Source organism: Sitophilus oryzae, unplaced genomic scaffold, assembly GCF_002938485.1.
Source record: "Sitophilus oryzae breed Bouriz unplaced genomic scaffold, Soryzae_2.0 scaffold_1977_pilon_pilon, whole genome shotgun sequence".
Classification (NCBI taxonomy): Eukaryota; Metazoa; Arthropoda; class Insecta; order Coleoptera; family Curculionidae; genus Sitophilus; species Sitophilus oryzae.
The window spans coordinates 1,595,306-1,611,665 of NW_022146698.1; the positions used below are offsets into that span (position 1 = coordinate 1,595,306).

Here is a 16,360-nt window from a genome sequence, read left to right on the forward strand (position 1 = left end):
TTAATTTCAAACGTTAAACGTAATGAAGTGTACAATGCAAAGAAGAGGTTACGTGGCACTCGTTGCCTTATCTACGAAGATTTAACTCCAAAATACTTTCAATTATTAAGGGCCGCTAAGGAAAAGTTTAGACACTTTGCGGCATGGTCTTCTTCTGGTAAAGTTTATGTCATGGATGGATCAGTGAAAAGACTTGTAAAATCGACTAGCGAACTGTAAGTTTTTAAAAATAAATCATATTTTATCGAGGTGGTGCGACTATAAAGGACATTGACTTGATATCAATGTTGAAATAATTTCAATATCAATTGACACTCATTTCAATATTGAAAAAAGTTGGTATGCACTAAGGACACTTGAAATGGATGTTGAAATTTCAATTTATTGAAATGCAATGTCAACTTGTCACTGTCAAGCAATGACAACAATGTCAAAGGCCGTGAACATAAAAAGAGGAATGTTTGTCCACTGTCATTACGCTGGATTTTCTTTTGTTTGTTGTAAAATAAAGACGAATAACTCTAAATTACAACTTATATTTAAGAGCACGCTACGGGCTGCATGTTTCGATTTCGTCATTGACATCGGCACAAACTAGAAATAACGCGCTCTGATTTGCTGCCCGACGTTCACCGACTCGGTGCCGAGGTAGTGGCCGGAAATAACTGCAGAGTGCTGAGATAGCAGACGGAATAAAGCCATACTGTTGCGGATATAGTGCGGACGCCATTTTTTTTTTTTTTTTTTCACGATTCTATCGGTTGTACCATGACATGTCGCCGGAATATTTCCATTCAAGGCTCCATGTTCATTACTCTGCGGACTATGTTCACCGTACCCAAAATAGCTGCTTTAATACATTGACTTATGATATTTTCTGGTAGCTTCAGCTCCTTTAAGTTCTTCTCAAAATCAATGTGAACCAGACCATTGCTTGAAATGACGAGTGGTATTACTCGGGTTGCTTTTAGATGATAGGTTTGCCTCATATCGAAAGCCAAGTCTTGATACTTCGAAATGTTTTCCTTTGCAGTTTTGACTACGTTGTGATATAGTGGTACAGCTACGTCGATTAAGTAGGCTTTCTTTTCGTTTTTATCTATCCAAACAATGTCCGGCTTATTATGAACTACTGATCTGTCTGTCTGTATTTGCGTATTCCAGTATACTTTATGATGTTCGTTTTCCTCTAATTCTTGTGGCCTGTATTCATAATATTTCTTTTCAGGGTTCTTGATTTTTAGGTACTTTAGCATTTCCAGGTGAATAATCTTTGCTATGTTGTCGTGTCTTTCCGTGTAGTGGACTGACGCAAAGACTCTCACATCCAGAGCTGATGTGTTGGATGGATTCGCTAATCTTATGACATACTCTACATTTGTCAGTTGGTATGTTTTGTTTTAAAATATGCCTCCTATACGCTCTAGTGCTAACCACTTGATCTTGTATTGCACATATGAAGCCCTCGGTTTCTCCCATAAGGTTAATGTTTGTAAGGAATTGTATAGATCCACTTTTATCAATTCCTTCTGCCTGGCTTTCGTTGGCATAATTTCCATGCAGAGCCTTTCCTCGAAGCTGTTCCTGAACCGATGGAACTTCAAGGTTCAAGGAAGAGTAGCCTCGGACAAGCTCGCATATTGCTGGATGAAGGTAAGTATCCCTTTGCATAAAATAGGTTGCTAGTTTGTTATTTTGTCTGTTGCATGCTCTTTCAACATTGATAAGTCCTCTCCCTCCATGGATCCTGGGGAGATACAACCTGATTTCTGAAGACGACTGATGGTGCAATCTGAACTGAGATAGTGTTCTCCTAGTAGCTCTGTCTATTTCCTGCAGCTCTGTTTTGGACCATTTCAAGACACCGTATGTGTGCGCCAGGACGGGAATTGCCCATCTATTGACTGCTGCAATCTTCTGTCTGCCCGGTAAGTATGTTTTACAAACTGTTTTCACTCTCTTTAGGTAAGTATTTTTCATTCTGGTCTTCATTTCCTTATCCTTGATCTGCCCCGTTTGTAACATTCCAAGATATTTGTATGCAGATGTTTTTAGTGTCTCTATCTCTGTACCATCCATTAGTGTAACATTCTCATGACTTATCAGCTTACCTTTTTTGTAGTGTACAGTAGCACATTTAGATAAGCCAAATTCCATATGGATTGATTTACTGAAACGGGATACCAATTCCAACAGACTTTGAAGCTGCTCGGGATTATTTGCATAAACTTTAAGATCGTCCATGTACATAAGATGATTTAGTACTACTTTGTTTCTCTTGGTGACCTTGTAGCCTAAGTTGCTGTTTGAAAGTATCTTATTCAAGGGGTTTAAGGCCAAACAAAACCAGATTGGACTCAGGCTGTCGCCCTGGAATATCTTTATGGTTCTCGTTTCGTATGTTTTTTTCGGTCCAGTCACAATTAGTTTTGTATTCCATAGTGTCATTGCATGATTGAGAAACTCTGTAATTTTTGGATTAATCTTATAAATTTCCAAAACCTTTTTAAGCCAAGAATGAGGAACAGAGTCATATGCTTTCTTATAGTCGATCCAGGCAGCTGACATATGCCTCTGTTTATCTTGGACCTGCCGTCCTACTACATTGTCTATAACCAGATCTTGACAGCCTTTTGATCCTCGACGACATCCATTCTGTTCGATAGCTATTATGTTATTAGTATCCAGATGCATTGTTATTTTGTTACATAATATCTTTGTGAGGAGTTTATATAGGTTGGACAGGCAAGTAATAGGTCTGTATTCTTTTGGGTCTTGAGTGTTTTCTGATTTTGGGATCATAATAGTCTTTCCCATACATATCTCTTTAGGAAGTTCTTCCGGATGGTCGATTAAACGTTGAAAATGTGCTGCTAAATGTCCGTGCAATGCCGAGAAATGTTTTAGCCAAAAGTTGTGTAATTTATCTGTCCCAGGGGTTTTCCAGTTTTGCGTTGTTGCTATAGCTTTTTGAACATCTTCTTTCTCTATCTTTATATCAGCCATCTGTTCCAGTTCCTGGTTTCTATCTTCCTCCTTTGCTAACCAGTATTCGTCGGAATGGTTTACACCTTGTCCCCACATACTGTTCCAGAATCTGTACATGTCTTCTTTTGCTGGCAGTCCATTATTTGAAATTTTTGTTTCTTCATTGAGTTTCCTATAGAACTTTTTCTGGTCTTTTTCAAACAATCTTAAGTGCTCTTTACGTTTGTTAGATTCGTGATATCGTCTTATTTTTGCTCCCATGGTGGCTGCCTTTTGTTTTAAGCGGTCTAGGTACACTAGTGCTAAGGCTCTTCTGTCTGGGGCACGTGGTGGGATTTTTGCTTCTTTCAATAACAGTTTTTCAGCGTCTCTCTTACACTTCTTTGATGTAACTGTTCTGGTGTCCAGGTAATTATATATTTTACCTATTTTTTGTCTCGTTTTATTGATGTTATTTTCAATTCTTATCTGCCATGAAGGGATTTGGTCTTTGGTTCTGTTGTTCCTGATGCTTATTTCTGTGTTTTTTCCTAGGATTGTTCCCGTCGCTTCACATACAGTGACAGCAGCGGCGTAGCACAGATGGTAAGTATCCTTTAAAGATTCGCAGGCTAGGCATTTCTGTTCTAAAAGAATATTTATCTCTTTCACAGATCTCATCACTTCGTTATTAACTTTAATTTTTGGAATGGAAGGTCGGGTTTCATCTGACAGTCCTTCGTATTTTAAAATATTAGCCGATAACTTTAAGTCCCATTCTTCACTCGCAAGATTGCGGATTAGCTGTTGCTGTTTTAGTTCTTGAGTGGTGTTTTCATCTTTCTCATCCGATGCTGCTGCATCATCACTTTGCCGCGTCTCTATATTCCCTGTTGCTGCACCTGCCTCATCCGTAACTCGTTTTTTGATGTGTTCGAGTTCGGCCTGAGACAAGGCTTTTCTTCTTAGAATAGAATTTACTTGGCTAGCAAGATTTTGTTCCGTTCGAGGTATATTGGGTTGTAGTTGTGTCCATAGTTTGTGCATCCTTGATCGATACAGTGTCATGTCCGTCTCTATGTTTGTAGTTTTATAGTATGCGTACATCAACTGAATATTGTTTTCTTTAGTCCATCGCATACGCCCTGTTCGCACTTGTGCGCTTTGGATGGTGAGAGGTTGATTTCCAACGCCATTATTATTATTATTATTATTATTATTATTTTCTTTTGCTGCAATAATAGAAAAGTTACCAATTAAGTAATCTCAATCAAGTAATTTGCGGATTAATCAAAAGTGTATTCGAAGCGGTATTAAAAATGAAGAAGACTTGCGCCAATGGGTAGAAGAATAGAGTTTATTGACTAACAATGGAATGTTAAAAAGTGCATCAGGTCAAATATATTTGTGATTAGGTAAGGTATAATAATTATTGTTATTGATAATTTGTGTTGATAATTATTAATTTATCTATGGTGCATTAAATACGGTCTCCTTTTATTAGCATCATTATTTCAATTTCAATTTCAAAAGTACTTTATTGTTTAAAAAATATACAAATTTTTGTTAACAAAGCATAAATATTCCTAAATCTAAACCTAAAATAAAAAAAATTGTGTAAATATAAGATAGAAATACATCCATTTAAACAACAAACAGTATTCAGAAAAATAGGTGTAAACAATTAAGTAAAATAACATATACAATATACAGAATAAAGAGAAAATTAACAAAAACGCTAAAAAGAATAAGTCAGACTAACAAGCAATTCTAGACTCTAAACACTAATATCAAGGGAGCCCCGGTAGAATTGGTCAACGCTGTAAAATGCCCTATTTATAAGTTCCCTTTTCAGTAGTCTCCGGAAGGTTTTTATGGAATTAACCAGTCTTAAAGCAACCGGCAGATGATTAAAGATCTTTCGGCCCTCATATATTATAGATCTTTTGACACAAATATTATTTGTCAGTTAGTCTTTTCATGTTTCTTTTACACCCGATTTAAACATTTTTCTTTGATAATTTATTTTTTAGACATGCGCCTTTGCGTTAGGCGTTGGTCATTATCCAATAATAATGCGATTGTTTTTTTCAAGCGACATGATATTGAAAACACTTTAGCTGTTTGGAAAAATAAAAATAAATTGTACAGAATGGAAAAAAAAGTCTGGAACATACATAATATTATCTTCTTTTTTTTACATTTTATAAAAAACGCTGCTATTTTTACTGATTTTTTTCATCGCGCACATTTTGGCGGTATTCATTTGTTTTATTAATGACAGTGGTCAAAGTTATGATGTCATCGATATTTTTTTTAAATGGCAGTCTTGGTCAACTGGCCGCTCTTTCGCAGATTGTTTTTATTGAAATTTACCTAAATTATTAAATATACAAAATATACAACTTGTACATTATTTACGACTAAAGTTGCCATTTATAAAAATATATCGATGACGTCATATCTTTGACAGCCAGAATGAAAAAAAAAAACAAATGATTATCGCTAAAATGTGCGCGATAAACTAATCAGTAGGTATATTTACCATATAAACGTTTTTTATAAAATCTAAATAAAAGTAAATGTTAAGGGTAGTCCAGATTTTTCTTGCACACTGTATAGTAGGTAATATATTAAGTCTGCACTACATTTTAGAATGGCTTATCTATGTTATCATACAAATTATAAGAGAGTAGATCCCAAAAGTAATAAACGAGGAAGGTCCAAAAATTGTTCGTGTCCTGCAGAAATGCACATTAAAATAAAATGTACCACCAAAGATATATGAAAAAAGATGCTCTTGTTAAGGTACGTATTATAGGTGTAATGTAGATATACAAAAAGAGTCTACTTTATGAAATTTTATTAATATTATTAAATTTAACCAATAATTTGTGTAAAATTTTAACATTGGGACTTTAGGGGTGTTTAAAAATAATAAATAATAATTGCTATGCTTATATAAATTTGAAGATAGAATCCAAGAAATGGGGCACTTTCACTTTAATATTTATAAATGGAGTATTTTTGAAATTTGTAATTGCAAAAAGTAAAGTTGTTAAAGTTTTTACTTTTGTGGTGTGATGTTAAAAGTAATGTTTGTTGGTACTATTTTATTATTGACTAATTATAGTATTTTTTTAAGGATGGAATGAGAGTTTAAATATATTTTAAACATGAACATAATCACTTAGAGACTTCTGAATCTTTTTCTTATTTACGACCCTCAAAAAATGTAAAAGAAATATTTGAAGCCTATTTTAATGATGGACAAGGGGTCAAAGAAGCTATAAATTAGCATGAGTCTAAGAAGAAGACAATAACGATTCTTCCAAGACGGAATTTACAGAATTTATGACTTTATTAGAGAGTCACCATAATACATATGGCACTTCGTCAAAGGTACTTCATATCTGCATGCAACGTTAGAAGAAAATTTCGACTCGTACAGCTTGGGAATCCTACCTAGCTACTGCTGGTAGTTATTTACCCAGAAAACATACATCTAGAACTGCAATTAATGTACAACCTACAACAATAAGCCGAAGAAATACTTTAATTCAAGGAACAAAACGTTTTGCAGGTGGCAGGCCTGCGAAAGATTCCGTAAAACGAAAAAAAAGTAAAAGACCTCGAAATTTACAGGTAAATGTTGACAACAATAATGTCCCAAACGCCAAACGACATTAATTTGTTTTACCACCTATGCAACTGTTAAATATTAAATAAAAATTATCTACTACATTTTTTGTTTTACCACTTAATTGATATTTTTTATGTTTTGGTACTTTTCTGTTTCATTTAAATTAATAAAGTAAAGTGTTAAAATACAGTTTATGTGTAGTTATCATTTTTATACAAATCCTTTTAATAATGGTGTCTACATTAGAAACGATACAACAGCAAATTATGCAAATAAACATGTATTTAATTCCGTCTGCTATCTCAGCACTCCGCAGTTATTTCCTGCCACTACCTCGGCACCGTGTCGGAGAACGTGGGGGCAGCCAATCAGAGCGCGTTATTTCTAGTTAGTACCGAAGGCAATGACGGAATTGTGACGGGCCGTGCTACCGTGCTACCCGAACAACAATTTTTACAGAAGTTAGAAATTTGAAGGTTTGCACCGTACAATCAAATAATTGCGTTGACTAGATTTACAAAATTTAAGTGAACTATATTAAACAAAAAAATAATATAAAATAATATAGAAACGATAGGCTTTAACATGCCCCCTCCTTGAAAGGACAATCTTTCAAAATAAACAGAACACGTACATATACGCAAAAGAAATAATTGCACAACACCTTCACTCCACTGTTCATCCTGGGATGAAGTGTTAGGTTAGTTTGTGAACAGCAAATGCAGTTCTTATCGTGCAACACCATCTGACCCATTATACAGTTGAGTAATTCTTCCAAGCTTCCACTTCAAGGGAGTTGCCATCTTTTACGAGAACAATGTCCCCACACTTGAGAGACTGGCTTGTTGACTTCCACTTGCTGGAATTCGGATATATATACCTTGTATCACTTTTTTGAAAAGTGTTGACGTACTTGTTGGATGCGTTGGAAGATGTTTAGTCTGTTTTCTACTGAGGTCAACTGCTCTTCTGATGAGGAAGGAGTGATTGTTTGATTGGTAAGATCGTTTGGATCATTTTACAAAGGTATAAGAGGATGGGAATGTAGTATAGCTTCTATCTGAGTCAATAAAGTATAAAGTTTTTCAAAAGTCATTAGAGAATTTGATGTTACCCGTTTAAGATGAAATTTGGTAGACTTTACGCCGGCCTCCCAAAGTCCTTCGAAGTGAGGAAAATTTGGCGGAATAAAGTGCCACTGAATTCCTACATTAGCTGATTTAGCAGCAATATCATCACCCTTAACCTTAAAAAATTCATGAAGTTCTCGTGACTCATGATTTGCACCGCAAAAGTTTTTACCATTATCCGAAAAAATCTCAGCTGGTTTTCGTCGCCTAGCAAAAAATCTATTTAAGCAAGCTATAAAACATTCAGTAGTTAAATTCGATACTAGCTCCAAATGCATAGCTTTTGTACATAAACATATAAATACCGCAATATATGCTTTTGTGACTTTACAACCACGTCCTTGTCTATCTTTAATAAGAACAAGTCTCCTGCGTAGTCTACACCCGTTTTTGAGAAAGTATATGCAGGGGTGAGGCGCTGAATAGGTAAGTTTTCCATTATCTGGGTAGTCACGTTAGGATTAGCTCTGAAACATCCTGCACAAGAACGAACAACATGACGACACAAATTTCTGCCATCTAAAAGCCTTTTGTGTTCAGAATTAACCAAAAATCTCGTAAGTTCATGCTTAGAGGACAACAACACTATATATAAGCTAAAATTCGAGTTTGACAGCCTTCCCCCTACCATAATAAGACCTTTTGTAAATGGTGTTAGACTAAGCAATGATTTATTTATGTTTTCGCGTTTTCCAAATAAAAAAGATCAGAACTAAAACATTCACTCTGAGCGATTTTTAATAAATATACTTCTGCGTTATTTAGTTCTTCAGTACTAACAAAACCAACATTTTTTGAGTCATAATTCAAGCAATTATGTTTGAATCTTAAACAATAAGCAATTATGCGTTTTAATCTGTTAAAATAAGAATATTTATCAAAAGGAACATAATCGATAGAATTTTTAGTAGCAAGTTGAGACTGAATTTGTTTTCGCATTTCAGGTAAATTATTTTCGTAAATTTTTAGATAGGCCATAAATATTTTTTTAGATAGGCCATAAACACTCGTCGTTCTGTAACCAGCCAGGATCATGACACCAGCTATCCATGAGTAACAAATGTTTAGGGTAGACTCCCCGAGACAACAGATCTGCAGGATAACATTTCGTAAGGACATGATGCCATTTGTCTATATTCGATAAGGTTTGTATTTGTGCAACTCTGTTTCCCACAAATACTTGCAACAGATGAGGAGACGTTCTTAGCCAGCCCAAAACAATCGTGGAACAATCCAATAAAATATGTCATCCACAGGAAACCTAACAGAATTTTTGACCTTTTGTAGTAATTGATAAAGTATAAGTGCTCCGCACAGTTCCAGTCGAGGTATTGTTATTGTTTTTAATGGAGCAATATTGGATTTTGAGGTAAGTAAATTCACATAAATGTTGCCGTCTGCATCTTTAGATCTAACTTTATGTTAGAGAGTTAAACTGTCGTTTACGACAGCACCATAAGCAACTGAAGAGGAATCACAAAATCCATGCAACTGAATATTAATAGGATTACTACCGAAAAAAAATAATTTTTAGTTTGTTTAAAACCACCAATTCATTTCGAAGATGCACCCATTCAGTTTGGAAAACTAATGGCAATGCTTCATCCCAAAATAATTTCTCCAACCACAATTTCTGAATAAATATTTTTGCAGTAATGATACAAGGAGTAAGAAGGTCAAGAGGATCAAATATTTAAGAAATATCTGATATAATTTTACGTTTTGTTACCCCCTTCGAAATATAATTTGAAATCGAATAAAGGAAATAATCATCTACTTTTGACCAACATAAACCTAAAGATTTAGCGTTTTCCTGTTTTCCCATGTTAACGATATCAGAAGATTGAAGTTCTTCATCTAAAGCAACCATAACTTCCGGACTATTTGAAAACCACTTCCTGAGTTTAAAACAACCTTTCTCTAATACATTTGCAAGACTTTTAGACAAATTAATACATTCATCAACTGAGTTAGCACCACTCATTAAATCATTAACATAAAAATCTCGCTTTATGCTATTAGATATAGTAATAGTCTATTATAGTACTCTATATAGTAATAGTAATATTCTTCGCAATCGATGCCTAATTGGTATAAGTTTCTTATGGTTAAAAAGGACGCAGATGCTGTACCGTAGGTTACGGTTTTCAATTCATACGTCTTTAGTGGCTCAGATGGGTTGAAACGCCATTAAATACGTTGAAATCGACACTGACGATAATTCACCATCAGCACAAAAAGCACAATTGTACTACGAAATCTCAATAATATCGAAAACAAATCTTCTTGAATGGTTGGTCCTACCATTTGCAAATTATTTATCGAATAGCCCGAACTAGTAACTGCTGACCCATCAAACACAACCCTCAATTTGTTGTGGAACTATTTTCTTTCAGAACTCCGTGATGAGGCAAGTAATAGGAAACCAACTCGTCAGACTGATTTCCTTCATATGACCCAAGTCGATGTATTGCTGCAAAAATTTACAGTATAATTCACGAAGCCTTTTATTGTTTTGCAACTTTCTCTCTAAGTATGAAAATCTTTTCAACGCTAAATTTTTTGAGTCGCCCAATTTCGAAATATCACTTTTAAATGGAATTGTTACATTGAACCGACCAGCATCATTACGAAAAGTATTTGTAACAAAATGTTCCTCTCAATACTTCTCCTCACTGGAAAGAATTTTATTATTTGGAAAGTTCTCAATTTCCCAAAACCTTGGCATATCGTTTTCTGAAATATTTTTAGAGAAATTTCACTAAATAGATGTGCCCAGTTCTGAATTTACAGGTCCAGCTAACACCCATCCAAAGCGAGTTTTTTTGCAAAATAGGCCCATTTTTATTCAGCTTAATTTGACCAATACAAGTTAAATCCCAGAAAAGATCCGCACCTAAAAGCATATCAATTCTGTCGGGTTTGTCATACTCTGGATCTGCTAAACGAATGTTTGGGGGAATGGACAATTTACTAACATCGACCTTAAAATTTGGTAGACATCCTGTGATATTTGAAATTACTAAACAAGAAATTACAATCCTATATTTATTTTGATTGGATGACATATCACCAATCACATCTGGAATTTATATTGGAAATTCACTGGTTAAATCCACCAACTTTAATATCGATATGATCTTTTCCTATTTGTAAAATATCACAAAAACTTGGGCTATAAAATTCGATTGTGACCCAGCATCCAGAAGCACTCTTGTCGTATGATATTTACCATGTATATCCAAAACTTTTATTAGCGCAGTTGATAATAAAATTTGGCTTTCTGGAATACTCGGTTTTGAAGAAAACGCCACAGAAACTGATTTTTCATTGTTATTAGATGTAGTATTTCTGTTATCAATGTGAAAAAGACTATTATGTTTACTAGAGCAAAACCTACAATGTCCGAATTTGCAGTCTTTGCTATAATGACCCTTTCAGACAATAGACAATTTATGCATAATCTAAATTTTTTATTTTCTCAATATGTGCATTTACATTTAATTTCTTAAATTCGGAGCAATGTTGTATATAATGATCTCCCACGCAAAATTAACATTTAATATTATTGGTGAAAAAGGACTGTGTTAAACTTATTTGTGTTTTTTTTTGCGATTTATTTACATTGGTTTCGATTTAGATTGTTTCTAAAATATCAGCTCTACTTTTTAAAAATGAAATAAGGTACCCTAGTTTTGACGATTTTTTATCCCTTTTTGGTTACCATTCACACAATATATCAGAATCTAATTTTGTTATTACTAAATAAATTAACAGGGTGTCCCAAGACGCGACCGGCTCACCCATAGTTTGCAAGGCTCTCAAATGTTTGTTAACACTGTCGATCATATTTCCCAATTTATCCGACGATCGTGTGGCAATGGAGTCTACATTAAACAAGGCTTTAATATGGTTGTTGGTTAGCAATCTTGTGTTATTATACCTTTCGCATAGATGTTCCAGGCAATTTCATAATTGCCAGCTGAAAATTCTAGCGATTTAATTATCTGTCCAGGATCACCACCTAACGAAGCTCTAAGATACTGATGAAACTTTTGTATTTTATTTATGGACGAATTTAAATGAATCAGCGATTCAAACGTATCCCTAAACTCTAACCATGACTCATAAAAACCTTCAAATTTCGGAACTTGAATTATTGTAGGTAGTTTTATAGCCTGTGTAGGTATGTTTTAGGCCCTGAAGTGGACGCACCAGCTGATGCAATCGAACCACCTAAAGCACTTCCCACAGAATCATTTTGTACCGAAACTCGATTCTTTGTTATAAATTGATTAGCAGCCGCAATAATACCAAAATATGCGTCTTCAAACCCGCTGCGTTCGTTTTGCTGAATTTGCTCATCCTTAGAATTTACTTCTATTTCTAACTGAAATTGTTCGAATTCATCTAGTAATTTTGATGCCTTTTCGCAACGTATACTTGTTTTCACCTAAAACTTCCCAATATGGCGGACTTCAGTATGGGAGGCTTAAAAAACGAAAATCTCTAGACTGGAATCGACTGTAGTTCAAATCGTTCAAATTGATAATCTGTGGTAAATCTAATTGAACTCTGACACTTGGCTGACTGACGTTTACGGTTCCTGTTTCTAAATATTTTCATTATTTTTTGAGTTTTTATTCACAAATTCTACTTGATTTTGTTCTTTTATTTAACCTGCAGCCTGCAGTACTAGTTATATACTTATAAATAATCTTTTCACCGATCAAGAACTGAGGAATAGGCTGGAAGATATTCAAAAAATGTGTAAAACGCTTAAAAACGTATTAGAAAACATTGACTCGTCCACAAATTCGTGAAAATAAATTAGTCCAGATGTTTGTAAAAAGGTCTCTAACTATTTTGAGAAGTTTCCTCGTATCAGAATTTTCAGGTTTGTAAGATGTATATGATAATAAATAGATTAAAACTTATATTAATTTCAGGAAACAGCGCGGGCATTACAGATTGTTGTAAATTAGTTTTAAAATATAAAGGAGGTTTAAAACAGGTTTAAAAGTTGAGCTAGTAGAGAAGACCTAAATAAGGTAATGTTGGTAATGGGACCAAAGATCAAATAACACTTGAAATATATAATATGTACAATTGTAAGTAGTTTTTATGAATCTGCTATTGCATTCTTTTTATATTTCTTGAAATATATATTTTTTTTACTTTACAGGATACACACACAATAATAAAAAATACAGTTACTCACTAAAAGCACTTAAGATTTGTAATAGATGTAGTTAGAATATCAAACACCAAACAAAACCAAAAATTATGTTTTATTTTACTGGTATTCCTCACATGTGAAAGGAAAGTCATTTCATAAATAAGCAGAAGGACATCGTATATATAGTACACTCTATATTAATAATTCTTTTTTATCCTATACTTGTTACTTGACGCATCACTAGTTATAAAATTTAGTACTGATTCCAAACTTAGAGTTGTTGTAGTGACATACTCTGATGTGTTTCTGGCAATTTAAAATAACTTAATATTTAAACAAACATTTCTGGCTTTCCTTACAGGAGTGTGAACACAAATTTAATAAAGGTATAATGTGGATAATGTTCTGATTATTACAGTTTGCATGGATGACTGTTTTTGTATGTTGTTATTTTTAATAAAGTATATTTAATGAGTTTTTCAGTATTTTTTCCCTCAGAGGATTGTGTTCTAATCTTTATATATAAATTTTCATAAATTATATCTACAAAATTTATTACCTTATAACTTTTTGCTAAAAACTTTGTAGTTGATACAGTTTAACAGTATATAAAGGAACTATTTAAATAAGATGTTATAAAATATATAGCTGTTTTTGCACACACCAATTCAATTTGTGATTAACTGTACTTAAATAAAAACAAATTAAGAGAAATGGGATGATCTATCAATTATAACATGAAACGCATCATCCTATTTCCAAGTCTTCTATTAATTTCACTTATTAAACAACTATAATTATTCAATAATCTTGATAATTCCAGGAACTCTCAGATATCGTCAAAACATGAAAACAAAAATTCACTTCCTATAGTTCTTACGTCCCTTTAACTGAAAGATAAGAAACAGGGGAGTTAATATTGTAACTAAGAAAGTTTATAAAATACCTTTAAGTAAAATCTCTTCGGATCTGCGGTAAAATTAAAGGTATTTTACCGCTTCTTATTAAATAATTTCAATAATCTATGTTTTTATTTATGATTTATGACAACCACCTAATAACCTAACTTTAACGTCAACTTGACAATCCTGAAAAATGTTATTGTTAACCAAAGAGTAAATCAATTTCTGAAGTCGTTAACGCCAACTTATTTTTCATTAAAAAAATTACCAATTTTCGTAACTAGGTCGGCCATATTGAGGAACTTTTAAAAGAATTGTACTATAGTTGTAATTCGCTGAAAACATCTTCCGACGGCTTTACATTTGTTGCGTTTTGCTGAATACGATCCAAATAATTAGTAAAATTAGTTAATTTTGATTTTACCGCGACTCTTTTCCTTATTAAAATATTTAGGTCTGCCATTATAAAATACCACCAAATTTCTTAGAAAAATAAAACGCAATATGACTAATACGATAAGAGATAAGCTTTACTAAACGAAATACAAAGGAAATAAAGAAATTTATTTTTTTTTCTCCTTTCCTGGGTATGAGGTTTTGGTTTGGAAATTGAAATGGAAACTTTTTTTTTATTATGCGACGTTTCGCCTCATCATGGTGGGCTTTCTCAGGCCGCAGCCGCCTTGCTACCACCAGTCTATATAGAAGAATGATAGATATAGAAGAATGAAATAAAGAAAGGACTCACCGGACTATATCGAGAACAACAAAGATGCAATATCACTGCTTCCAAAGTTCCACCGGCGCGCGGCGCGGCGCGGCGTCTCGGACGATCCAACAAACAAGACAAAAGCTGGATTTATAAACTCGGAAGTTGAGGTTCAGTTGCCGTTCAAAATGTTCAACGCCATGAAACGAACGCGCGCATTTATAAAGTCAATTGGTCTAAAAGTTGGCAGTTCGTTTTACGTTCAGGGGAGTTCAGAAATGGTCAATGTTTAAGTCAGCAGTTCGCGACCATTCGGCACAGCCAATCAGTGGGCTAATTCGAACACCTGTAAAAAAAACACACCCCATAAATTACGCTCATGTGACGCTCAAAGTATGTTCTGTCGTTCTGTGGCGATAGGAAAGTTTAGTTCATTTATGGCCATAGCGTCGGCGTTTTCATTTTGTTTCTATGTTCCTGTCATTGTCCTCGTGGTTAAATTTCTCTCTTATTTTTATTAGTAATTATAATTATGTCTTTAGTAGATTTGGCTTACTGCAATGTTACTATAAGACGACGCTCTGCAGACATTCCATCGGAACGATTCTGTCGCCTTATTACTGGCTCCACTTTGGCCAAAAGTTTTTCAAAGACAGCTACATGCATTCTGGTATATTTGAAAAATTGTTGTGGATCCCACAATTTCATATCATCATAATAATTGAAACCCCTACGACCCGTATTTATAGGTCGAATTTTATATTGTCGAATGCGCTGTCTTCGAGATTGGACTGTGAAATTACAACACAATATGAATACACAACACAAATGCCAGTCAGAGTAATGCCTCTTCATCCATATTGCGTATAAATAAAAGATTTGAACACAGAGAAAGGATTAAAAGGATAGATCAAAGAAACAGGGAATAAAACAGAAAACAAATATATACAGAGAAAGGATGAAGCACAGAAACAAACAGAAAATAAAAATAAATGAGCACGAGGCACGAACAATAAACACATAGCAAAGAACAAAAAAATATATATACAGAGAAAAGATAGAACACATAAACCGGAAAGAACAAAAAAATATATACCGAGAAAGGTTAGAACACATAAACAGGAGAGAACAAAAAAATATATACAAGGAAAGGATAAAACACATAAAGAGGAAAGAACAAAAAATATATACAGAAAAAGATAGATCACACAACCAGAAAATAAAAATAAATGAGCACGAGGAACGAACAATAAACACAGGAAAGAACAGAAAACTATATGGAGATTAGCGTCGGCAAGGCGTCGGTTTTAAAATGAAGCGAAACCCATCTGTCGGCTCTGTCTAGATAACAGAGCTAATTGAATTAAAAGCCAAATGCGGGCGAAAGTTTATAAATGCAAAAATGTTGAACCTTAACTGCCGCGAACGAAAAAAATGCATGTTTTATCTTTATTTAGATGCCACCAAAAAAAATCAAATAGCGAAAAATTTAAAATGCTGGTGAACCTAGTGCCAGTAAACGATTGCATTAGATGGGGAAAAGGTGCACCCGATGTAAAAACATGCAAGGGAGGAAATAGCGGTTAAGTTAAAGTCAATTGGGGGAGTGGAGAAGAATCAACACTCTTTTCCACTCGGTTTGAAAAAGATGCAGTAAAAAAATTTAGCTGAAGAATATCAGGTGAATAATATTTTGTTCGACTGAACTGAATGTATTACTTTATAATAATTTTCTTATCGTTTGCATTTTATGCCAATGATGTTTGTTTAGGGCTTTCGTTCAAGTTTAAAAACGTCTACGGACGTGTACGGTCGTGTTCTAAAATCGCT

At 34.0% G+C, this 16,360-nt stretch overlaps 1 protein-coding gene across 1 annotated transcript; it reads right to left on the reverse strand.

Annotated features, from left to right (window-relative positions):
* Positions 1–794: 794 nt before the first annotated feature.
* Positions 795–15,196, reverse strand: LOC115883766. Its single transcript, XM_030902176.1, has 4 exons — positions 15,087–15,196; positions 9,529–9,755; positions 1,421–4,199; positions 795–1,359 (listed from the first exon to the last, which is right to left on the reverse strand). The coding sequence occupies exons 1-4, from the start codon at positions 15,194–15,196 to the stop codon at positions 795–797; spliced, it is 3,681 nt and encodes a 1,226-aa protein (XP_030758036.1).
* Positions 15,197–16,360: the final 1,164 nt, after the last annotated feature.

Excerpts from the sequence above, each read along its gene's own strand:
- LOC115883766 (XM_030902176.1), bottom strand. The coding sequence starts at position 15,196 with ATGCATGTAGCTGTCTTTGAAAAACTTTTGGCCAAAGTGGAGCCAGTA. Across the intron at positions 9,756-15,086 it reads CGTCTTATAGTAACATTGCA|CATAAAGCGAGATTTTTATG; the intron begins GTAAGCCAAATC and ends TATATCTAATAG. Across the intron at positions 4,200-9,528 it reads CGCTAAATCTTTAGGTTTAT|CAAAAGAAAATAATAATAAT; the intron begins GTTGGTCAAAAG and ends CTATTATTGCAG.